The following is a 25,157-nucleotide window of genomic DNA, read 5'->3' as shown; positions in this document are numbered from 1 at the left end:
GCTAAGTAGAATCGTGGCTGTCCATGCATACAGGCATATCCTCTACATCCCTGTCTCAGCTTAAAGATCCTGGTCTTGGAGGCTTGTACATACTGGTGCCATGTAAAAGCGCCTATGCAGATACCAGGTAAAAGCACCCTGTACACTCCATAAAGTGGTTGGCATTAGGAAGGGCATCCAGCCATAGAAACCATGCCAAAACAGACGAATGGAGCCCAGCCAACTCCTGTCAAACCGTCCAACCCATGCCAGTATGAAGAACAGATGTTAAAAGATGATGATATACTGGCTTGGTATGGACATATAACATATGGAACAAATGGATAAAGAAGTGCTAAGATGTCCTAGTGGATTGAAAATGTAGGAAAAGAAGACATGGGCAGAAGTGGTAAAAGCTGATCTCAAGATCATGAAAGAGATGACAAAAGATTACAACAAATGGTGGGAAGCTGTATATAAAAAGATCTGTTGCGGGATTGCTTGTTCACTTGTGTTGAGCTGGTTGGCTAGTCCACATAAGGTCATTTTCTTGATTTCTCTGGTGTATATATATATATACACCACCCCCTGTATGGGATGCCAGTCTGTTGCAGAATTACTCATTTTTACCAGCTGAGTGAACTGGAGAACATAAAATGAAGTGTTTTGCTCAGATACACAATGCATCGCCCGGTCCAGGAATTGAAACCACAATCTTACAGTCATGAGTCCAACATCCTAACCACTAATGATGATATATTTTAAATGTCTGAGTTGCCATGGGTGGCTTTGTTACCATGTTGTAGTGTACATGTGGAATGTTGCTGGCTGCATGGATGATAACTGAAGCAAACTCACAAATGTTTAACTTCAATATTTATTGCTGAACATGATATTTGGTGTTAGCAATTGAGAATGAGAGTTTTTTAATACAATTGCTAACAGAGGAGAGACAAATGGCACTGAGTCGGTAGAAGCTACTTATGGGACATCTTGTGAATTGGTCTCTCAGAATTGTTCTCTCTTGAAATTGTCTGCACAAAGCCTAAAGCTCTCTGCTCAAATGCCAGGGGTTCTTTGCCTAGCAAGAGATGCTCTCAACACTGAATAATTACACTGGGGAACAGGGTTTATGCTGGAGACATGATTCCTACTAATTCAGGGGTGCTGATTTCAAAAATGAAATCCATTTTGCTCTATCACATCAAGATTTTTCACAAACTGAGATGTCCATTTTTCAACATTTCTAGTACTGTCGCCATTTCTAAGGATAGATTTGACTTCATCAAATGCAAACCCATGTATGGAGCTTGACAAACTTTTGAAAACAGTTTTTCAATGTCATTTAAAGTGAAAACAAAAGTAATGATTTAAGTATCTTCAGTAAATAAGTATCAAGCTTGAGCAACTCTCAGTATTTAGATGTTAAGAAACAACATATTTTCAAGGCCCTTGACACCATACGTCTCAAATTTGCGGAATTTATCTACAAATATGCCCAAGCTTTGTTTAATTTAGTGTGACCATCATTGCAAACTAGACGAGACATGTTTTGTCGAAGTTTTAACTGTCTCATGAAAATTTGTATTTTGGATGTGCCCTTAATGTTTTGATTGTGAGGTCACATGGGTCAAGGTCACTTTTTGTTAAGTATGGTCAAAGAACTGTAAAAAGAACTTCATGGTATGTATTCTCTTTATGGAACTTTGCCATCACAAATATGCATTTGCTTACTCTATATCTGTTGACTATTCTGAAAATACTTTTCCAGCTGACAACTGACTTGAACATGTTTTGTGTTTCAGAAACATGGCCAGTTACATAAGAAGAAAATGTAAAAACAGTCCCAATGTCTTTTGCTTATTTCTGGATTAGGCAAAACAAAATCACAGATTTTGTGAAGAAAGCTTACCTTACTTCCTTATTTTAGCATGAAACTGGGTGACAAGACAAAGCTTGAACATCCCATATAGTGTGCAAAACATGTGTTGAAACACTGAGACAGTGACTGCTTCAAATACTTGAGCAGAAAGTTTCCAGCTTTGCCTTGTGAGAGAAATAAGGTTGGGGTGTTTGATGGGCCACATATTAGGTGACTATCGCAAGATGAGCTATTTTTTGAGACCATATGTGACATTGAAAAAGAAGCATGGAATGCTTTTGTTGCAGTTGTATCTGATTTCCTGAGAAATAGGAAGCCATCAAATTATGAAGATCTTGTGCAGACCCTGTTAACCAGTTTTCGAGCAAAAGGCTGCAACATGAGTGTAAAATGTGCATTTCCTGCACAGTAAACTGGACTACTTCCTTGAAAATTTTATGGCAATAGTGATGAGCAAAGAAAAAGACTCCACCAAGACATTGAGAACATGGGGACTAGGTACCAAGTCAGGTAGAACACCAACATGGTACTGTCTACTACAGGTCACCGTAAAGAGACTGTCATGATGCAATTTATCCACATAAAGGAGAATGTTCATTCCTTGAGTACTTGAAACACCAGTTTGACAGAAATATCTATTCTCAGATGTGTAATTAAACATTTTATGTAATATATCTTTAAATAATAAAAAGTACTATTTGGTTTGTGTTAGTTTCTTATTTCAAGTCTTGCATTCTATCAACTCGTTTGAAAATGAGTCAGTTGTGTCTCCTGATCTGCTGTAGGGTGGTGCCTGGCAGACTATTGGTACAAAATCATCAAGGTAACGGTTGCAAGATGTCGATGAAAATTTTTGCTATGGCACATTATAACAATATACGCAATGTTCTGCTTTCTGGGAATAGGTTTGAGAGATGTTCCATTACCTAAACTGATTTAAAGAACAAGTCACCACCCAGTCTTTAGTATATCCCAAGAGTGTCTTTTTTTCTCTCTCTCTTTTACTCGGCCGGTGAAGATTTGGTTGTTGTTTCGACCACATAGAACTTTTTCCGATGGATTGCAATTCTCTTTTCTTTTAAAACTAAGCATTTTCTTGTCTCTAACAAGTTATTTCCCTTGTAATATAATCCTTTAAAAATAGCTGTTTATTTATTTATTTAATATCTAAAGCGTCCTTATAAAGCTGGTAAGCCATGACAGACTGAAAACGACATAATATATATTAATATTAAAAGAAACAAAAACAAATTCTAAAAAAAAAAGGTATAAAAGCGTAAAGCTGAAGAACAATTAAATGTTTCTTCTGTGAAATCTTTTTGTGACCTTCATGACGATGAATAATTTATCATGTCTGGAAGCCACATGAGTTTTGACTTCTTAAGTAGGACCATTTTTCGAAGAAATAACTTTGTTGACACAGCTGAGATTCTTGTGTCTCTCCCTCATCCATTTGGCTAGTCTACTTGACAGTAAGACAAACTATAGAGTTATCCCCCCTCATGCTTGACACAGCATCAACATCTTTTACAAAACTCAGCAAAAGTTGCAACGATGACTTCGCTGAGGCTATTTGTCGTTTTAACCGTAGTACCCAGTATTATTTCTGTACTGTCCACAACCTTGGTAGATTCTGCTTCTCATGAAAATAAACGGTTGTCAATTTTGGTGTTCGGTGGAAACGGTTTTATCGGTTCTGCTACCGTGTCTCGGCTCTTGAAGATCGACCATTCCATCACTGTAATTAACCGCGGCAACTGGTATTGGGACTCAGATGTTTTGATTAAACCGTACGTTCGACATCTCAAGTAAGTTTTTAGTTTCAATTTTGTCGTTAAGGGAGAAATCGGGTCTTTTATTACATTTGAGAATATTATTATCAACTTTCCGAAGAACAAATAGTTCAGTGGGGGAAAATTTAAGACAATTTACAAGAGAAAATGGCGAGAAGAAAGTGTGGGCGTAAAGAATACAAAAGTGAGTAAATAAACAAACAAAATTGAGGCTGGCACATTTCCTCAATTGTACATAACACGAAGGGTTACTATCGTCTAGTACTTCAACATAGCAGGACACAAACGAAGTCACAAACTTTCTTGGCAGCAGTTCAACTCTCTCGAAATGTTTCGAAAACCGAGAGGCTATAAATTAGTTTAAAAAAAAAACAAACGAAAACTACCATTTAAATACTCATCTAAAAACTTTACTGGGCATTCCTTCGATATAACTCGACAAAATCAAAACATTTCATTTCTAGTATTTCCGTGGGTTGTGGAGTATAGATATAACGAAAATATGCCAGCAATGTTTCATTTTAAACTTGAGAAAGAAAAAAAGCCTTGCATGTGTGTATGTAAAATCCACAAATTTCCAAGCAGAAAGCAGAATCGAACTGTCATTTGCTTCCACGGAAATACCCGAAGTGAAATGTTTTTATTTTGTCGAGTTATATCGAAAGAATGCCATGTACTGCCAGTATATATGTATGCTTGTAGGCTTCTGTATATAAATGTATTGAGCCCTATGTATGACTAATATAGATCATTATTATTATTATTATTTGGCATTTAACTTTCTAATGATAATGATAATAATAATATATATCTTTACTGCCCACAAGGGGCTAAACATGGACAGACAAAGGAATCAAGTCGATTTCATCGACCCCAGTGGGAAGCTGATAAATAAAGTACCAGCTTCCCACTGGGGTCGATGTAATCGACTTGGTTCCTTTGTCTGTCTATGTTTGTCCCCTCTATGTTTAGCCCCTTGTGGGCAGTAAAGAAATATATAATTATTATTATTATCATTATAAAGTTAAATGCCAATCTACTACCCTAATAATAAAGAATGGTCTGAATTATTAAAGCAATAATGTCCAGAGACAGGAAAGGCATAAATCTATTGTAGTCTGTGGCAAGAAGTAGGAAAGGGGCAGAGAGTGGAAATAATAAACAGTACAATAATGCTAAGCACTGCAAATATGTTACACATGATGTGTACAGTCATAGAAGCAGTGTGTGCATCATGTTATATGCAATATATATAACTAGGCAAAACATAAACATACAGACACGCATAAGAAAACCACAATGTATGCAAATAGACATCACATAGCAATGAAAACAGTTTAAAAGAGTGGAAAGCAGAATTAGAGTAAGTTGAGATGTATATTAAAACTGTAAGAAAGCAATTGCTATGGTTTAGGAAGGTTGTACCTTGTGTTTGTGTATAGACTGAGAGATGGTCAGAGGAGTAACCAGGAAATTAAATTAGAAAGCTCTGAGTTTGACAACTCCCTGGTCATTGCTACAAACCCCCAGCAAATGCTCATGGAACTCTTTTACTTGTCTTAGTCATGTGGCTGTGGCCATGCTGGAGCACCGCCTTTAGTCAAGCAAATCGACCCCAGGACTTATTCCTTGTAAGCCTAGTACTTATTCTATCAGCCTCTTTTGCCGAACCGCTAAGTTACGGGGACGTAAACACACCACCATCAGTTGTCACGAGATGTTGGGGGGACAAAAACAGACACACAAACACACACACATATATATACATATATACGACGGGCTTCTTTCAGTTTCCGTCTATCAAATCCACTCACAAGGCTTTGGTCAGCCCGAGGCTATATAGTAGAAGACACTTGCCCAAAGTGCCACGTAGTGGGACTGAACCTGGAACCATGTAGTTCATAAGCAAGCTACTTACCACACAGCCACTCCTACACCTAATTTCTAAAGAGCAACCTGTTTTCTTATGCAGTAAGTATTAGTTAGGGGAAATATAATCAAAGTGGTTGATCATATTGACATTATAGTAGTAGAGTATGCAAGGTGAAGCGACAATAAGACACTGCGGCAGGGAGTATATGGATATGCCAGGATGGGTCAGAGTGAAGTTTCCAAAAATGAGAGAAGCAGTTTCAGGGTCAGATAGCAGAAAGAAGTGGACATTGGAAGAACAGTGTACAGAAATGGCTGTGTCACAGAGCGAAAGTGATAGGGCAGGGTCTGGATTCCTGGAGAGAGAGTGCAGCAGTAAAACTGATAAATTGGGTTCAGTGGATAGCAGTATCCACAACATTTGCAGATATCCATGCGAGAAGAAAATTTATGCATTCATTTGACTTGAAAATGAAGTCAAAACTTCTGCTGCAGATGAAATGGATAAGAAAGAATTGTGGGAAGGGGATGGTGGACTTGCTGTGAGTGCGATGTTAGGAAAAAAAGTTGTGTTAGTAAAGTCTGTAGAATTATAGTAGATCAATGTGGAGAGGTAGAAGTTGTTAACTGAAAGAGAAATGCCTAAGTAGTTGATAGCAGTAGTGAAGTGGTGTATGAAGACTATTGATGGGGAACATGAAAAGTATAAGTTGCTCTCTCTCTTATATAAGATGGTATTCATAGAGTCATTGATGTAACAGCCATGTAAGTCAAGGGTTGATCCAGTGCCAGATTAACCATTGAGCAAAATAAGCATGTGCTTAGAGCATCAGGGTGAGTGGGGGCACTACAGAAATGGTAAATGGCTTACAGCACAAAAGAAATCATTTTAAACTTGCTAAATTAATATTTGGGATGCCTTATATCTACTAAATGTAGAAGCAAATGTGTTGTGTAAGATTAATTTTGAGGATCTGATCAAAGACTTTGCTATTAAAAAGAACAGGAGAAGACTTTTGTAATATAAATAAAGTGGAAGTATTCAAAAATAAACATTATTTTCCATTTTACTGTTAGTTTTGTTTCATTTTGAAAAATAATTTATTTTATAGTTTATTATTGTTTATATTTTGAATTACATATATATGGAGGCACCAAAATCTTTTAAGTGCTTAGGGCATCTATGGGTCTTAGTTTGGCCCTGGGTTGACCCAGGAAACTGGGTAAAACTTTGAGCCTCAACATGGCCAACAAATAAATTGGCAAAATTGAGGCCTAGTTTTGATGCCATTGATGTAAAATCCCTGTGCACTGTCAACAGAATAAGGGTCGCCTCTCAACTCTCAAATTCTCCTTCAAACATCACACCATCATGCTTCTTCATCTTGTTAAACTCATTCTAAATTACTTCTCCTACTCTGAGAGCTTCTACCAAGTGTTGAGTAGAGAAGCCCCAGGAGCCAAGTTGGGACCCAACTGCAATAAGGTGTAATTGAGGGAGGTTTGGCTGCTATTTCTAGTAGGTCGAGCGCCTATGAAAAGGCTCCCTAATAATGCCAAGTAGTAATTTCATGACATAGAGATTGTGGAACTATACTGGCAGGAAGTGGGGGGTGTAGGGAAGATGGAAGAAGTGATAGGAAATACCAAAAAAAAGGAAATAACATCTGCTATTCATCATCTCATCTCTCACTATATATATGTATGTGTGTGTGTGTAAAGAAAGATGTTATTCACACCTACTAGAAATAGCAGCAAAACCTCCCTCAATCATCCCCTATTGCAGTTGGGTCCCAACTTGGCTCCTGGTACTACTCAACTCCTGGTAGAAATTCTCAGAGTAGGAGAAGTAATTTTTCATTTTTGTCTAGAATATCCAAAAGTATTTCATCCAATATGTCTCTCCCATTTTCAGGCAGAAAGGTGTGATTCAGGGAAGGTTTGGCTCCTATTTCCAACAGATTGAATGAATATGTAGAGACTTTCTTGGTTCATTTTAGTTTATGTAATTGAACAAAGTCAGTAAACTTGACCATTGATCCAATTTTTCTATGTTATGGTGTCAATGAAAAATTGGGAATTCTGGTCCTATTCAATGAAATGAAGTCTAATGTGAGCAGACCCAGAATGTCATCGGTTTAGCTATTACCCTTTCAACAATGGCCCAGTGGTTAGGGCAACGGACTCGCGGTCGGAGAATCGCGGTTTCGATTCCCAGACCGGGCATTGTGAGTGTTTATTGAGCGAAAACACCTAAAAGCTCCACGATGCTCCGGCAGGGATGGTGGTGATCCCTGCTGTACTCTTTCACCACAACTTTCTCTCACTCTTTCTTCCTGTTTCTCTTGTACCTGTATTTCAAAGGGCCAGCCTTGTCACATTCTGTGTGTCACGCTGAATCTCCTCGAGAACTACGTTAAGGGTACACGTGTCTGTGGAGTGCTCAGCCACTTGCACGTTAATATCACGAGCAAGCTGTTCCGTTGATCGTATCAGCTGGGACCCTCATTGTCGCAACCGACGGAGTGCTCCATCCTTTCAACTAGATAATTTCTTTAATAAAACCCTTATTTTCATCTCATTCCTGTTGCTCATCTTCAATCTAAAAATAAAAGATATCACACATTAACTTGTTCCCTGTTCTCTAAACCTGTAAACACACAAGGTGGACCATATGTCCTAAAAGTAGGTCATGAGCCAAATTTCGTAGGAAAAATTGTATGCATATCAATAACAATCACACTATTTAATTTTTTAATTTTTTTTTCACTTTGATATTTGTATCTTTCAAATATTTGTGTTTTTTTTAATCTTTTCTTATAATGTGAACTAAATTTATGTTTGAATAATGATTTTTGATATTTAGTTGACAGTGGCTGAGCCACATATGGTACCGAGAAATATCACAGGCCATGGCAGAAAAATGGTTTTGTGTTAGTATTCTGAATTACCATTGTGCCAAATAGATAAAATGTACTGTATTGTACCTTAGATTGTCCTGTATTACCTGCTATTATCTCCCTGTCCCTTAGTACATAAGTTTTGTGACGAAAAACTGGAGGTCAGAACCTGTCCATGAAGGACCTTTCTCTAAAAATATGTCTCACTGGAAATATATTTTTAAAGATACTTTCCTATAATAATATAGAGCCAATTTTTTATTTACTGTAGGATTAGTAAAGAAACTAATACACTTGTAAGGTAGGTGTGATAGTTTTCCTTTTCCGTTGCCAGCGCCGCCTTGGCTGGCTTCCGTGCCGGTGGCACGTTAAAAGCTCCAACCGATCGTGGCCGATGCCGGAACCCCCTGGCACCTGTGCAGGTGGCACATAAAAAGCACGCACTACACTCGCGGAGTGGTTGGCGTTAGGAAGGGCATCCAGCTGTAGAAACTTTGCCACATCAGACTGGAGCCTGGTGCAGCCCCTGGCTTCCCAGACCCCGGTCGAACCGTCCAACCCGTGCTAGCGCGGAAAACGGACGTTAAACGATGATGATGAGAGGTAGTGATAGCTATTGTGAAAATTCACCAATCAACTATCATACCTGTCTCACGAGTATGATTTATTTACTAATCCTTTAGTAAATAAAAATAAAAATTGGCTGTCAATAATAGAAAAGTACCTTTTGAAAATATTACTGCCTACTGCCTCTACATGCCACTGGAGTAGATGTTTACTCCTATAGGAAATTTCGATAAATCCAGTTGTTGTGAAGAGTGCAGAACCTAGTCCTTTGTCTGAGAGGGAGAAAAGGTGTTGTGGTCACTGGGACAATAGGGTTGTAGACAAGCATATGGGTTGTAGACAAGTATTGTTTGATCTAGCTATCTACTTCTCCTGTAGTATTTTCATTGTTGTCAGAACCATTTCTGGTTCTTTCATTTCCTAGCTCTAACCCTCACCCTAAATAACAGGCCAGTGTGGGGATCTCTATGCAGTCATTCTACCAACTAGAAATAGTAGCCAAATCTCCTTCAAATTGCACCTTACTATCTTTAAAGGAGAAAAAGTACATTAAATGTAGTCCTAGATGTACTGTCTGAACAATGACAGGATGGTCACAGTTGGGACACCTTTGATCAGAGCAACCTTAGTCTAAACAACAGCAAACATCACCCTAACTCCAAACAACTATTGAGTAGATAAAGGCAAAAGAGTGACGGATATGTTAAATGCTAGAGTGGATGCATTATAGCATTTAGTTTTTTTGTTTATATTGTTTCAGTTCCACTGAGGTTGATTTTACTTTTTATTTCTTCATTATCATAATTAATTAATAATCATGTACCCTGGTTTATTCAAATAGATATACCCTTTCCCTACAAATCTGTAGTTTAGTGTCAGTGAGAAATTAGAGACATGCGTGTGATGCTTGGCAAGGAAGTATGGATTTTTCGATTTACATCATATTGACAAAAAAAAAATTCTTTGGAAATGATTGAATCAAAAACATGTGGATTCCTAATTTGAGCATAGTATGTTTATTAAATATTTTCTTTTGGATTCTACTTAATGTCACCAAAATTTTCCATCTATGGAATCACTTTTGACATCATTGAAGTCCTCAATGACTTTCAGAATATTACATACAGACATCATCCATTTTCATCATGTCTACAACTCCCTCTATCTGCTTTGTTTGCACAACCCAACCCATGCTTCTCATTACTCCATCACTTTCTCAACTGTTTCTTTGAGTTCTTATTCTCATAGTTTTCAATACCATCACAACTCTGACCAAACATGAAAACATCTTCACCTTACAGACTTCTACGAAGCCAAACTCAACTCTAAACTGATACAAAAGGATCTTTGTTTTCCAATGCAATTACATTTTTACAGTTATGCCTGTCTTTTGCCTGTATACTTCAACATAACTACAAACCTCACAGACTTTTAGTTTGTACCCATGACATAAGCACACTTAAAGACAGCATAAAATTAAATTAATTGGAGGTAAATAGAGTTAAATAAAATAAAATTACGGAGATGTACTTGCATAGCAAGTGACTTGATCTGAGATTGTGTGCTGGAACAAAGTTTTGTCACTGAACAGGTCGCAGTCTCAAAGTGATGAAAATATTTTCACAAATTAAATTTAAATGTTGAAGTGAATCGAACAGTTTTTGTGTGTTTCTTAAATGGCTTATAAACACCTTCCACCCTGCAATAAAATAAAAATAAGTAACTGAATTCTTTTGAAACAATATAATTGATTATTGAAAAAGTTTTCACTAATATAAATATATATATATGTATATTTTTATTTCCTTCCTTCACAGATGTGATCGTATGCAGTCACTTTACAATTGTCAAGACTTGGTCAACTTCTTCAAAACAAGTTCATCCATATATTTTGATACAGTCATTGATTTTAGTGCCTATCATCCTCATGCAGTCAGAGAAGTTCTGGCAATTTTCCGTTCCAAAATTGGTTTATATGTTTTAATTAGTACAGACTCGGTATATGATGTGTGCATGAAAAATCACACAGCACCTAGCAAAGAGACAGATGCTGTTCGTCCATTTGATGAAACCACGAGAGAGGATTATGCCAAAAATGACAACTATGGTCACTTGAAACTTCAGTGTGAAGAAGAACTTCGGCAACAGCCAGAAGCAAGTAAAATACCATTTCTAATATATCGTCTTCCTGATGTTATTGGTCCCAAAGATAACACTTACCGGTGGTGGCTTTATCAGCTGTGGATGAAACTACGCACATATCTGGAAAGACCTGTGTCACTTCCTTCAAATTTAGTTAAACAAGAGATAAGTTTAGTTTATGTTGAAGATGTGGCAGATATAATTGTGCAGTATCTAACAGGAAGTGAAGACATTAATGATGAAGCTTACAATTTAGCCATCGATGAAACCCCAACACTGTATGAAGTCCTTGGTGATATAAAGGATTCCCTTAACCTAACAGATTTGAATATTTTCATTGAACCTCTGACTTCAAGCTCTGTTTATCTCTTCCCATCGGTGAAGTTAGGCCCTGTTGATGTATCTAAAGCCAAAGAAAAACTGGACTGGAAACCAACAAGTTGGGAGAAAATTCTGAAAGAAATAATAGCCTTTTATGAAAAAGCCATCAAAGAGGAAAAATATGAGATTCCAAGACGGGATGTTATTCACATGATGCAAAAATATTTGACAAGACGGCCTTTACAAGTTCTGACTGGACTCAGAGCAGTCTACGGTATTGACTACCCATTTGTAAAAGAAGAATTGTGATAACAGTACTGTGGTCACTGAAATCTATGAAATGGCAAATAAGATGTTGAACTTCCCTCAAGTTTCACTGTTTAAATAAATTATTAATATGGATTGTTGCTTGTCAAGCATGGCACAGTATTGAGCTAATGTATATGAAGAAATGGTGTTGAATCCCTGTTGTCCCAAATATCTGGATGTTAAAGTATTACTGATTTAATGCAAATATCCAAACTGTTTTAAGTTTGACATTGTCTATACTCATACACTATTCAGTGTAAAATTCACGTGTATGTGTGAGAAGGAGAGGCGAGAGAGAGAGAGTCTATCTACAAAATTGTTTTTGCCCACGGAGCCTTGTAAAAAAAATATATTAACTGGGGCTGGTTTTACCAGTATAGACATTATGTTTGATCTGATTTGTAAAGCTAAATATTGTTCATTCATTTTATGAACTCTGAATGTGGATTGTACCTAGATTCAGAATTATGTTAATTTCAAGCCATTGAAAAAAACTATGTGCAATTATTCTACCTACTAAAAATAGCAGTCAAATTTTCCTCAAATCGTCTCCTACCAGCTTAAAAACTTTTTAAAAATTAAAAATACATTGGCTAGTTTATCTAGGATATAAAATAAAATTGGATAGGCATGGCCAGATTGCTTTTGGTCACAGGACAGCTCAATCAGGGCTGATTTGGGACTAAACAACAATGTCATCTATAGCTATTTGAATCTTTCTGTATGAAGAAGAATTTCAATAACAACCTATTCTTGAGAGCAAAAGAATGGAAAAATGGAAATCGTAAAAAAGCATTGAAACTTCCCTTTCTAAAATGAAAATCTTTAAACCTTTCATGGCTCGTTATTTAACCTGAATGCAATAAAAACAATGTGCCTTGTTCAATTGAGATGAAATCATTGAAACCAATAATTAGTCATACTTAAATTATATGCATACACTCACCAACCCACCCACCCACATACGTATATACATGTATATACAGGCATACACACATACATGTGTGTGTGTATTTTCTCCATGATATTTTTATATTTTTTCTATGTGATTTCAAATAAAAATAATTTTGTGAAAAAATTCTTGTAAAATCTTGTTTGTTTTCTTTCTTTGGTTGAATCATTATCATCATTTATAAGACAGAGGCTTAAAAATATCTTACAGTTCATGGGTTCAAATCTTGCCACGATCATTTTGTTTTTGTTGTGTTTGCTTCTTCAGCTCTTTAGAAGGCAGGTAGCATTATTATCTTTGAATTTCAAATTCCACCAAGGTTGACTTTGCCTTCCATCTTTGGGGAACAATAAAATAAGTACCAGTTGATGTAATTGACTACCCACTCCCCATAAAATTGCTGGTCTTGTACCAAAATTTGAAACTATTTATTGTCTTTGAGTAGTTGAGGACAAAAACTAAGGAACATGTATTTGGGAGTTATCCAGTGGTCTAGCATTCTATATATGGTATGTATTAGTCTGCTCATCACTAGAATTTGATACCATGGTTAATTATACACAAAACAGTGTGGTAGTCAAAGAATGCTACACCTTGTATTGTTCTCTAATCTATTTGTACAACAATATTGTGGCACGTAAAAAGCACCATCCGAACGTGGCTGATGCCAGCGCCGCCAGACTGGTGTCCGTGTTGGTGACACGTAAAAGGAACCAACCAATCATGGCCGTTTGCCAGCCTCCTCCGGCCCCTGTGCCGGTGGCATGTAAAAAGCACCCACTACTCTCATGGAATGGTTGGCATTAGGAAGGGCATCCAGCTGTAGAAACACTGCCAGATCAGACTGGAGCCTGGTGCAGCCTCCTAGCTTCCCAGACCCCGGTCGAACCGTCCAACCCATGCTAGCATGGAAAACAGACGTTAAACAATGATGATGATGAGCTCTTGATAGCCCTCATCATACAGGTCTATAATCAAAAGTATTCCACATGATCTTCGGATGTTAAGCCTCACAGGGAAGAAGATAAAGGATCGAGACAGTTGGTAGTTTGCTCTGCTTGAGAAACCCTACCCATCTAAGTAAAATCATAGCCATAAAGGTGTTTTTTATGTCCATATCCTCCTGCCCACACAATCTGTCCAATCACAAACCTCTCCCACAGCCCATCTTTCCAACACCCTCCTTCTCCCATCCATGATCACTAACCACTGCTTCCCCCCCCCAACGCACCTACCTGCACACAATGTCCCCATTGAATCTCTTCCTCACAGCATATCTTCCCAATACCCTCTCCCTCCACCTGTGCCCATTCATTACACTCCCCCTCCATCTACCATTCTCCTTTTGCAATCTCACGAACTCACTCCCTCACCATCTCCAATCCCTAACCCACTTACTCTCTTACCTCTCTATCCATACCTGAGGCAGCCATGTTTCCCCTCCGATGTAAGACTCCTTCATCTGTCCCTCAGTACTACTCACCCCACCACTCTGTTGATGGGGGTCTTGCCTTGCAAGTTACTTGGTGACCTCACTGCTGCTGGTGTCACATAAAGAGCACTCAGTACACTCTGTAAAATGGTTGGCATTAGGAAAGGTATCAGCCATAGAAACCATACCAAAACAGTAAACAGGAATTGGTGCAGTCTTCTGACTTGCCAGTCCCTGTGGAACCGTCCTGTCTATGCTACCATGGAAAGCAGATGCTAACTGATGATGATGATATATAGGTACTGCTGTGTGATTAAGAAGCACATGTTTCTTGGTTCTATGAGGGGGTATCCAAAAGAAACTGGAATTTTGCAGTAATATTTTTATTCACTTAGTTTTACCGGTTTTCATTTTTACTGCCTTCAGAGTATTCTTTTGAAGCAATGCATTGGCCCAGGTGCGTTTTCTGCTATTCGAAGCAGTGCTGGAATTCTTGCGAAGTGATGCCTTTTCATGCCTTCATCATTTATAGACAGATTAAAGGAGGCAATTGATGAAAAATGTCCAGAGTTGGCCAACCGAAACAATGTCTTACGTCAGGACAATAATGCTAGACCACACATTTCTTTGCAGACCACTCAGAAATTGCTGCTGCTTGGGTGGAATGTCCTATCCCACCCACCGTACTCACCTGACCTTGCACCTTTGGATTATCATTTATTCTGATCCTTGCAAAATTCTCTTAATGGGAAGAACTTTGATTCTTTGAAAGAGTATAAAAACTACTTAGACCAGTTCATGATCCAGAAAGATACCAAGTTCTGGGAGGATACAATCATGAAGCTACCTCAAAGATGGCGAAAGGTAGTGGAACAAAATGGAAAATATATGGTTGGGTAAAGGTATGTACAACTATCTCAATGAATTTTACTTAAAAAACACTCTGGACATTTTTTACCAACCCATATATGAAACGTGCTGGCTATTAATTTCTTTAGAGATAACTTTAATAAGTAAACAGAAGCAAGGAATTTCAAAAGAATTCGGTTAATATAAAGACTGACTCCTGATATCAAAAACAAAAAAAAAACCCAGCCTGCTGGGTGTTAAAAACTGTAGAAAACAAATATGAAAAAATATTTGCGAAAACTATAGGCGTAGGAGTGGATGTGTGGTAAGTAGTTTGCTTACCAACCACAAAGAAAAGAAAAAAAAAAAAGTTTTGGTGACTGGGCGCTAAACTAGATCCTGAAAGTTATGAGGGGAAAAAACCGGATCGTGTGAACTTTTCGACAGTCCTCTGCCCACACTTTCGGAAAAAATTTCCCCAGAAATATCTTTATAACCGTAATTTGTGCCATTTGAACGGTATTTCTATAAAATTTCATCAATATATATCCATTTTCCTCAAAGTTATGCGGGGAAAATCGGATCTTGTGAATTTTCCGAAAGTACTCTCCCCACCGCCTCACGTTCGTTTGTGCATTTTTTTTTTTTTTTCATATTGGTTTTCTACAGTTTTTAACACCTAGCAGGCTGGATGTTTTTGTTTTCGTTAACGGGAGTCAATCTTTTTATATTAACCAAAAATTCTTTTGAAATCCTGCCAGTTAATCAAAACTGTACTTTCAAATGTTATGGAAATTAACTTAGAAGATATTACTTCTAAAATCTTTTCTCCGCGAGAGATTTTACCTTCAACATCAAATTTCGTTTCACCCTAACGGAATAAAATTTATAGTCACCGATTGAATTGTGAAATTAAACAGAGTGATCTCCCTTGCGGTTTGCTCATCTCGGCCACGTGCGGAAATAACAATGGCGGATAAAGCAACTCCTGGTCCTTCCGAGGTAAAAAATGAAGCTGTTCTCCCTGTACTCAATTACAAACGGGTTAAGAATAAGATCTTACGGTCTAAGATGTTTAGAAAAATGCTTCTTGAGAAAAAGAAGATCGAAATGGCTAAACGGAAAGATCGGAAGATGAGGATAAAGAAAGGCTTGCCCGTTCCCCCAAAGCAAGAACCGAAAACTATTGAGAAATTGCGAGTGGCAGATGAAACACTTATCTCACAGAAGGATGAAGAAGTTGAAATAGACGAATCTGTGGATGAAATGGCAGCCCATTTCAAACGCGAGACAATACCCAAAATATTGATCACAACTTCATGTCGATCCAAACTACGGACTTACCATTTTTGCAAAGAACTTACAACTGTCTTCCCAAATGCAACTTATTATCACCGGAGAACCTTAGCCATAAAGAAGATCGTTCCTCAGGCGATCGAGAAAGAATTCACCGACATCATTATTGTAAACGAGAACAACAAAAAGCCTAATGGAATGCTTCTGATTCATCTACCAGAGGGACCGACCATTCATTTTAAAGTGAGTAACGTAAAGCTACGAAAGGAAATACGTAAATGTGATTCTGCCACTGAACACAGACCCGAGTTGATACTTAACAATTTCAACACCCGTTTGGGACACACCGTCGGACGTATGTTGGGTGCATTATTCCCACTTGATCCACAATTTCGCGGACGGCGTGTGGTTACGTTCCATAACCAGAGAGACTTCATATTTTTCAGACACCATCGTTACGTGTTCAGAAATGAGAAACGAGTTGGACTTGCAGAACTTGGGCCTCGCTTCACTCTGAAGATGAGATCCCTTCAGAAAGGAGTCTTTGACTCTCGTTACGGAGAATACGAATGGTTCCATAAAAGACATGAAATGGAAACTAGTAGGCGTAAATTCTTCTTATAAACATATTCCATTATTTATGAACAATTTATGAGAGAAGGAAAGGTATTAAAAAATTTCTCTGCTCTCAGTATTGGTTTTTGTTTACATTATTGTTATTGTTGTTTTCCTAAAACTGTTTTTTTATTGACTAATATTTGTATACAAAACTTCTTTTATTGTTAAATATGGTCTGTCTGTGATAGTTGGTGAAAATATATTCATAAAATATCGAAGAATACACTAGGATCAGTATCTTAGTGGTAGCCATATGATTAATTATTAAATGAAGAAAGCCATGTAATTAAAATTGGGACCAGACATAATGGGAAATCTATAAATTTAATTATGTTTTTCTGACCATCATGTTATGAAGCAAAATGGGCAATCAAATGTAAAAAGCTACAATGTTGGCAGCTAAAGTTCATAAGTGCTCTTGCTTCTACTACAGAGCTTTTTATATCAGTCTAGTTTTTCTCACACATTGCTTGTAAATTTGTGCTGAGTCAACTAAGATGCCTTTACATGATTGCACAACCAGCTAGAAATAACAGTCAGCTCAATACCCTAATGTCTTTAAAAAAAAAGTAAGGGCACATTAGATAAAGTGGTCCTAGATGCTCCATAGAAGACAGATTGGTCACAGTTAGAATTCTTGGCATTCCTTCGATATAACTCGACAAAATCAAAACATTTCATTTCTAGTATTTCCGTGGGTTGTGGAGTGTAGATATAACGAAATTATGCCAGCAATGTCTCAATTTAAACTTGGGGGGAAAAAAAGCCTTGCATATTTGTTCTTACCTGTTTCATGTGTGTATGTAAAATCCACAAATTTCCGAGCAGAAAGCAGAATCGAACTGTCATTTGCTTCCACGGAAATACCCGAAGTGAAATGTTTTGATTTTGTCGAGGGAATGCCGAATTCTTTGATCATATATGTGCTAGATTTAGAGTTGATTTGGTTAAAACATTCACATAGTAACATTGCATGCATCACACGATTTACATGCTTGCTTATATATCCTTAGCCTGATGATACATGGTTACTAGTTGAACGAAAGGAGCTTGCAATAATAAATCTCTGAGCAAGATGTAAACAGTAGCAGCACGACATTGTGAAGTATGTCACCTAAATGTGGCTGACCCCATATGGGACGATGCTGCTGTAGTTTATAGCCTCGGGAAGACATCTCCAGCTAACGACACACTGTCCTTACCCGATCAGTATTTGTGAAGGGAAATCATCATTCCCATCTCTAGCCTGACGTGATACGCATGGACCCATCATAAATAAGCCTGTAACAATCACAGGCTAGGGATGAGAAGTGATTTTGAATGCAAATACATATGCTTTTTCCAGTGACAAAATGTCACTGATCTCGAAAAAAGGAGAAACAATCAATAATAAATCTCTGAGCAAGATGTAAACAGTAGCAGCACGACATCGTGAGGTATATTTGCCGCCTAAATGCAAAAAGTAGCGACCAAATCATCTTTGAATTACGTACATTATCATCACCACTACCATCATCATTATCTTTTCGTGCCTGGCTTCCATGATGGTATACATTAGAGAGTTTGACAAGATCTGACTGATTTGGGGGATTGCATTGTGTACTCTAATGTCTGCTTTAGCTATTTCTTTACTGCCCACAAGGGGCTAAACACAGAAGGGACAAACAAGGACAGACATAGGTATTAAGTCGATTACATCGACCCCAGTGCGTAACTGGTACTTAATTTATCAACCCTGAAAGGATGAAAGGCAAAGTGGACCTTGGCGGAATTTGAACCCAGAACGTAACGGCAGACAAAATACGGCTACGCATTTCGCCCGGTGTGCTAACGGTTCTGCCAGGTCGCCACCTTAATGTCTGCTTTAGCACAGTTTCTACAACTTGATGCCTTACTTAGCACCAACCATTTTACAAGAGTGTACTGCATGTTTTTCTTTTCTTGCACCAGCACTATTTTGAAAAAGTAAAAGGACACATTCAGTGGTGTTGTCTTAGATGTTCTAATATCAGTAAAAAAGAAATGGGATGGTTACAGTTAAAATGCCTTTGATCATGGGACTGCTCAATGAGAGCTAAGCTGAGGCTAAACAATAACAATACTGCAGAGAACTAGTAACACAGTTTTACTCTTTTATTTGTTTCAGTCATTTGACTGCGACCATGCTGGAGCACCGCCTTTAGTCAAGCAAATCCACCCCCAGGACTTATTTTTTTGTAAGCCTAGTACTTATTCAATCGGTCTCTTTTTGCCGAGCTGCTAAGTTATGGGGACGTAAACACACCAGCATCGGTTGTCAAGCGATGTTGGGGGGACGAACACACACACACATATATATATACATATATACAACGGGCTTCCTTCAGTTTCCGTCTACCAAATCCACTCACAAGGCTTTGGTTGGCCAGGCTATCGTAGAAGACACTTGCCCAAGGTGCCATGCAGTAGGACTGAACCTGGCACCATATGGTTGGTAAGCAAGATACTTACCACACAGCCACTCCTGTGCCTGTTGGTCCATGTACACAAGATGTTTAGAAGTATTTAAATCATTTAGAAGCAGCAAGTTGAATATACTATGATAATAACAGAAGGAACAATCATAGAAAGGAATAAGATACAACTGTCAGTTTAACTAATTGAGTTGGTATAGAAGTAGTAGGCCCAGAAATGATATGTGTTGGTAATAAGTTCAAATCTTGCCATAATTAAATTAATCGTTTGATCCTTTTGTGATAAATAAAAAAGATCAGTTTAACTGGAGTTGAGAAGTATCTTGTGTGTGTATTAAACACCAAATTGTAAAGATGATGTGCAAATTTATGAAGTGATAAAATGTTCTATAATTTTTTTATAACCTGATGAGCTAGTCTTCCTTTATTTCTCAACCTACTAGAAATAGCTAAATATACCTCTACTTACATCCTAACATCTTAAAGAAAGTAAATATTGGAGTAGACTCTTACTCTCTTTCTTTTACTTGTTTCAGTCATTTGACTGTGGCCATGCTGGAGCACCACCTTTAGTCGAGCAAATCGACCCCAGGACTTATTCTTTGTAAGCCTAGTACTTATTCTGTCGGTCTCTTTTGCCGAACTGCTAAGTTACGGGAACGTAAACACATATATATGACAGGCTTCTTTCAGTTTCCGTCTACCAAATCTACTAACAAGGCTTTGGTTGGCTCGAGGCTATAGTAGAAGACACTTGCCCAAGGTGCCACGCAGTGGGACTGAACCCCGAACCATGTGGTTCGTAAGCAAGCTACTTACCACACAGCCATTCCTTCACCTTATATACAAAAAGATAAGATCGTCATAGCTGGAATGCCTGTGATCATTGGTATGAATGATCTGAGGCTGTATTAACAATAACAGTTTTTTTGACACTGTAGTTTGTTTGTCTGTGTCATTTTTAGTTTGATCAGTGTCTCTAGAGAACAAATTTGTAGTTATGCTGGAAAGAGAAGTAAACACACAAGCAGCCAAATCCATTCTTTTTATATCTGGTAGTTGACAGGTTGAATAAATTGCCTGTACCAATAGCAGCACCAATAAAATAACTCATAACAAAATAGTGTCCCTGGCTAGCTTGAAAATCTAGATAGTTAAACAAATAGAATAAGGTGGTGGTGGTGGTGGCGGCAGTGGTGAACTAATGGAATGTGTGATTGCTGAGTAGGAGATTGAAATAGCTTAGTGATGCAGTTTGGAGTTTCATTTCTTCAAGCTTGAAGTTCTTCCAGAGGCATTTCTGAGTAATCTCTCTCTATATAAACGGCAGTTTTCTGTGTGTCTGTTTTCTCGTACCCTCACTCTGACCACGGCTTTCAACCGATTCTGATGAAACTTGACACACACATAGCCCAATGTCATAATTCAAAACTAACGCAGCGAAAATTTTGAAAAGTTCCCCCAGTTCTGAAAAAGATCGATAAATTTGACATGGGGTCGAGAATCAGAAACCCAAACCACAGACCGTCTAGGGGACGCAACTCCACCTTTTTTAACTCTCAAAAAAATTTACCATAATTTTTTTTCCATTTTTTTGCTATTTTTTGGCTATAACTCTCTAAAAATGCTTTATAGTTATTTCCCTTACAAACCTGAGCAACGCCGGGCGATACTGCTAGTACATCTATAAAAGACAAAAGTCTCATCTTAGAAGAGATATGTCCCATACCCATTTAGCATTATAGTAAAGGTATATGAGATCTGTGACCATAACCCTAATTGGGTGATGGTGACCCTTTTTATACCAACTTGCCTGAAACCATCTCTACCCCTATGATACACACTTCATCATCGTTTAACATCCGTTTTCCATGCTAGCATGCGTTGAATGGTTCGACCGGGGTCTGGGAAGCCAGGCTCCATCTGATTTGGCAGTGTTTCTACAGCTGGATGCCCTTTTTAACACCAACCACTCTGTGAGTGTAGTGGATGCTTTTTCCGTGCCACCAGCACATGGTCCAGAGGAGGCTGGCAAACAGCCACGATCGGTTGGTGCTTTTTACGTGACACCGAGAAGGACGCCAGTCAGGTGGCGCTGGCATCAGCCATGTTTGGATGGTGCTTTTTACGTGCCACTAGCACGGGTATCATAACTACAATTTCCATTTGATATTTATTTTGATGTTGATGTTGGTGTACTTGACTCAATAGGTCTCCTCAAGCACAGCGAGTTCCTGTTTAAAATTATCAAAATTTTATGCTAATTTAAGAGCCTGGCAAGCCTTATTTGTCCAGTTGTTGCCCATAGTTGAACAACTCTCAGTCATGATGTCTGAGATTTAGGAGAGAAGATTAAATCTTGTAATGCCTATAAATTTCCCACAGGCATCAGTGGTGTAAGAAAAATGGGTCCAACTGGAAAGTAAAGACTAGTCAGTGGTATGGAAGAGGGAATAAAAATGCAAATTCTCATTTTTCATTTAACAAATAGTGCTAAGGTCTGTCATGAGCTGTAGTCCTAATAAGGCTGTAATCTAACTCTGTTCCCATGGTGTATAAGTGACTAACATTACAGCATTCTCTACTGGATAGGATGCTAGTCTGTTGTAGGGTTAACTTCCTAGCTATTGCTGGAACTCATTTACAACTAAGCAGACTGGAGCAACATGAAATAAGTACTTTGCTCAAAAGCACAATGCACTACCTGGTCCGGGAATTGAAACCACAATCTTATGATTATGAGTGTAACATCCTAATCACTAGGTCACATGCCTTCACTTTAACCCTTTCGTTACTATATTTCTGACCAAAATACACCTCTTATGTGTTTCAATTAATTTCTAACATAATCATAAATTTAGTCTGGTTTCATTAAACAACTATAACTTTTTTATTTATCAATATATCAATGTGATTTTTGGAAGATAATTTAATGAAATGTTCTCAACCAATTCTATACTATAATTTTTGTCACAAAGTGACTCTAATTGCAGGTAAATTCAACAAAATATAAAATTATTAAAATTTTGTTCAAACATCGCTATAGAAAATGGGTTATTAGCTAATATTCAATTGGGTATACAACAAAATTTTATGATAGAATTTGTTATTCTGGGTAACTTTCTGATACCCATAATAATATTTATGGCAAAATAGTCTTAATTTCATTTAAGGTTGTGAGAAACCACTAACTATCCTTTCTTTCGCTTTGTTTACATTTAGCGTAACGGTTCGTTTCCGCCGTAATGAGTTCAAATAGACTCATCGGAAAAAGTAAAAAGAAATAGTCTATCACTTTACTCTCTTGGGAAAGTCTGTGGCTTGGTCCAGTTTCTTCAGAAAAATCACCGAAAGAAACAGTTTTTAAATTTTCACTCCATTCAGGTGCCAATTCATTTTCTTTATCGCTGTCGGAGCTCTCGGATTCACTGTTTTCACTTTCGGAAAATGAAACATCAGATTCATTATCAAATACCTTTTTTTTTTTTTTTTTTTTTTTTTTGTCAGTCATAGAGTTAGATTTATGAAGGTATTCAGTAGAAAATCCTTCGAATTCTGACTCGCTGCTTGATATAATGAAATTCGTATCCATTTTTTTGTCAGAATTACAAATTTTGAAAATAGGAACAAATTTTGGAAAAAAATCTCCCAAAATTCATGGAATTAAAATTACACTTCGATCATTGTACAAAACTGTAGATGAACTGTTTACAAAGTATAATCACGTGTTTTCACGAATGTACTAAAGAGATTTGCTCTGATATTCTCATTTAAATATGAATAGGTAAATACGGGCGGGTTTGTGCGGTTTGGTCACATTAACCAAAATTTTTTTCGGGCGGCTTTGGGTGGTTTGGTAACGAAAGGGTTAACAAACAGGTTGTTTGAATTTAACATTTCATTTGGGACTGGTAGAGCCACCTCATTATTTAACGTTAAACCAGTGTCCACTCATTATCATCTCTAGGTCTAACAAGCTATCCTGTTTAACACAGCTGCCAAGTCAAGTACTTTTAACAAATAGTTTACTCTTACAAGTGTTTGCACCTGGATTCTGGTTCCTTTCTTACTCTTTTACTTGTATCAGTTATTTGACTGCGGCCATGCTGGAGCACCACCTTTAATCGAGCAAATCGACCCCAGGACTTATTCTTTGTAAGCCTAGTACTTATTCTATTGGTCTCGTTTGCCGAACCGCTAAGTTAAGGGGATGTAAACACACCAGCATCAGTTGTCAAGCGATGTTGGGGGAACAAATACAAACACACACACACATATATATATATTTATATACACAAATATACAACGGGCTTCTTTCAGTTTCTGTCTACCAAATCCATTCACAAGGCTTTGGTCAGCCTGAGGCTATAGTAGAAGACACTTGCCCATGGTGCCACGCAGTGGGACTGAACCCGGAACCATGCAGCTGGTAAGCAAGCTCATTTTTCTTACAGATGTTCAAGCTGAACATGTCACATCAATCTCATCAGTCTGGTGGGGTTTATTAAAAAAAAATCATAGGCACTGTCCCTGTCTTTAATTGTGAAAAAATAAAACTTATCTACCTGCACCTTTATATGGATTCTGGTTCTGATTACTGGTGTTCATACAGGCTATTTCATGTTAAATGCAATATATTATTTTAATGAATGCAAACAAAAATTGTCCAGATGAATGCCTTCAGTTCTGAGAAGACCAATATTTAATAGAAAACTTTCATTGTTTCAGGTACAAAACCTTTCAATTCTATTCATATTACTCTTTACTCTTTACTCTTTTACTTGTTTCAGTCAGTTGACTGTGGCCATGCTGGAGCACCGCCTTTAGTCAAGCAACTCGATCCCGGGACATTCTTTGTAAGCCCAGTACTTATTCTATCAGTCTCTTTTTGCCGAACCGCTAAGTGACGGGGACGTAAACACACCAGCATCAGTTGTCAAGCAATGCTAGGGGGACAAACACACACACATATATATATATATACATATATACGACAGGCTTCTTTCAGTTTCCGTCTACCAAATCCACTCACAAGGCATTGGTCGGCCCGGGGCTATAGCAGAAGACACTTGCCCAAGATGCCACGCAGTGGGACTGAACCCGGAACCATGTGGTTGGTTAGCAAGCTACTTACCACACAGCCACTCCTGCGCCTATTACTAGAATATTTTTAGATTCCAGTACAAATAAAAATAAGATAAAAATTCTATTTGGCTTGTCATGTATAGACAAAGTGAAGAGGAAATGGGACACATTTTTAGGTATATGGATTCATAAACTTCATTTCCATTTGTTGAGATAACAAACAATTCTTTAAGGTATACTGATTTGACCAAGCAGAACCAATGCTACTATATTTTACAGGATATTTTAAAATTTAAAAAAATTAACAATTTTATCCATTTCTTTGCCATTACTGCTTCATGTTGGACATTCTTTTCTTTTACTTGTTTCAGTAATTTGACTGGCCATGCTGGTGCATTGCTTTGAAGAATTTTAGTCAAACATATCAATCTCAGTACTTTTTTGTAAGCCTGGTACTTATTCTATCAGTTTCATATGTTGCACTGCGAAGTTATGGGGATGTAAACATACCAACACCAGTTCTAAAATGGTGGGTGGGAGGGGGACAATGAGACAAACACACAACAGGCTTTTTTCATTTTCTGCCTTCCAAATCCACCTACAAGGCTTTGGTCACTTGCTCAAGGTACCATGCAGTGGGACTGAACCTGGAACCATGAGATTGGGAAGCAAACTTCTTACCACACAGCCATGCCTGCACCTATTAA

At 37.8% G+C, this 25,157-nt stretch overlaps 2 protein-coding genes and 1 long non-coding RNA gene across 3 annotated transcripts; 2 read left to right on the top strand and 1 right to left on the bottom strand.

The window, feature by feature from the left end:
* Nucleotides 1–3,288: 3,288 nt before the first annotated feature.
* Nucleotides 3,289–12,103, top strand: LOC115213970. The gene is made up of 2 exons (XM_029782975.2): nt 3,289–3,669; nt 10,811–12,103. The coding sequence occupies exons 1-2, from the start codon at nt 3,416–3,418 to the stop codon at nt 11,763–11,765; spliced, it is 1,209 nt and encodes a 402-aa protein (XP_029638835.1). The 5' UTR covers nt 3,289–3,415; the 3' UTR covers nt 11,766–12,103.
* A 3,822-nt stretch (nt 12,104–15,925) lies between these two features.
* On the top strand, nt 15,926–16,989 carry LOC115214021 (ribosome production factor 1). The gene has a single exon (XM_029783043.2). It carries the CDS (start codon nt 15,968–15,970, stop codon nt 16,916–16,918), a length of 951 nt encoding a protein of 316 aa, XP_029638903.1. The 5' UTR covers nt 15,926–15,967; the 3' UTR covers nt 16,919–16,989.
* A 1,818-nt stretch (nt 16,990–18,807) lies between these two features.
* LOC118764071 lies at nt 18,808–20,538 on the bottom strand. Its single transcript, XR_004999859.1, has 3 exons — nt 20,204–20,538; nt 19,414–19,873; nt 18,808–19,040 (listed from the first exon to the last, which is right to left on the bottom strand). It is a non-coding gene; the product is annotated as an uncharacterized LOC118764071 (long non-coding RNA).
* Between the last annotated feature and the right edge of the window lie 4,619 nt (nt 20,539–25,157).

This window comes from Octopus sinensis, linkage group LG7 (genome assembly GCF_006345805.1).
Source record: "Octopus sinensis linkage group LG7, ASM634580v1, whole genome shotgun sequence".
Taxonomy (NCBI): domain Eukaryota; kingdom Metazoa; phylum Mollusca; class Cephalopoda; order Octopoda; family Octopodidae; genus Octopus; species Octopus sinensis.
This window is presented reverse-complemented; position numbering and strand designations above follow the sequence as displayed.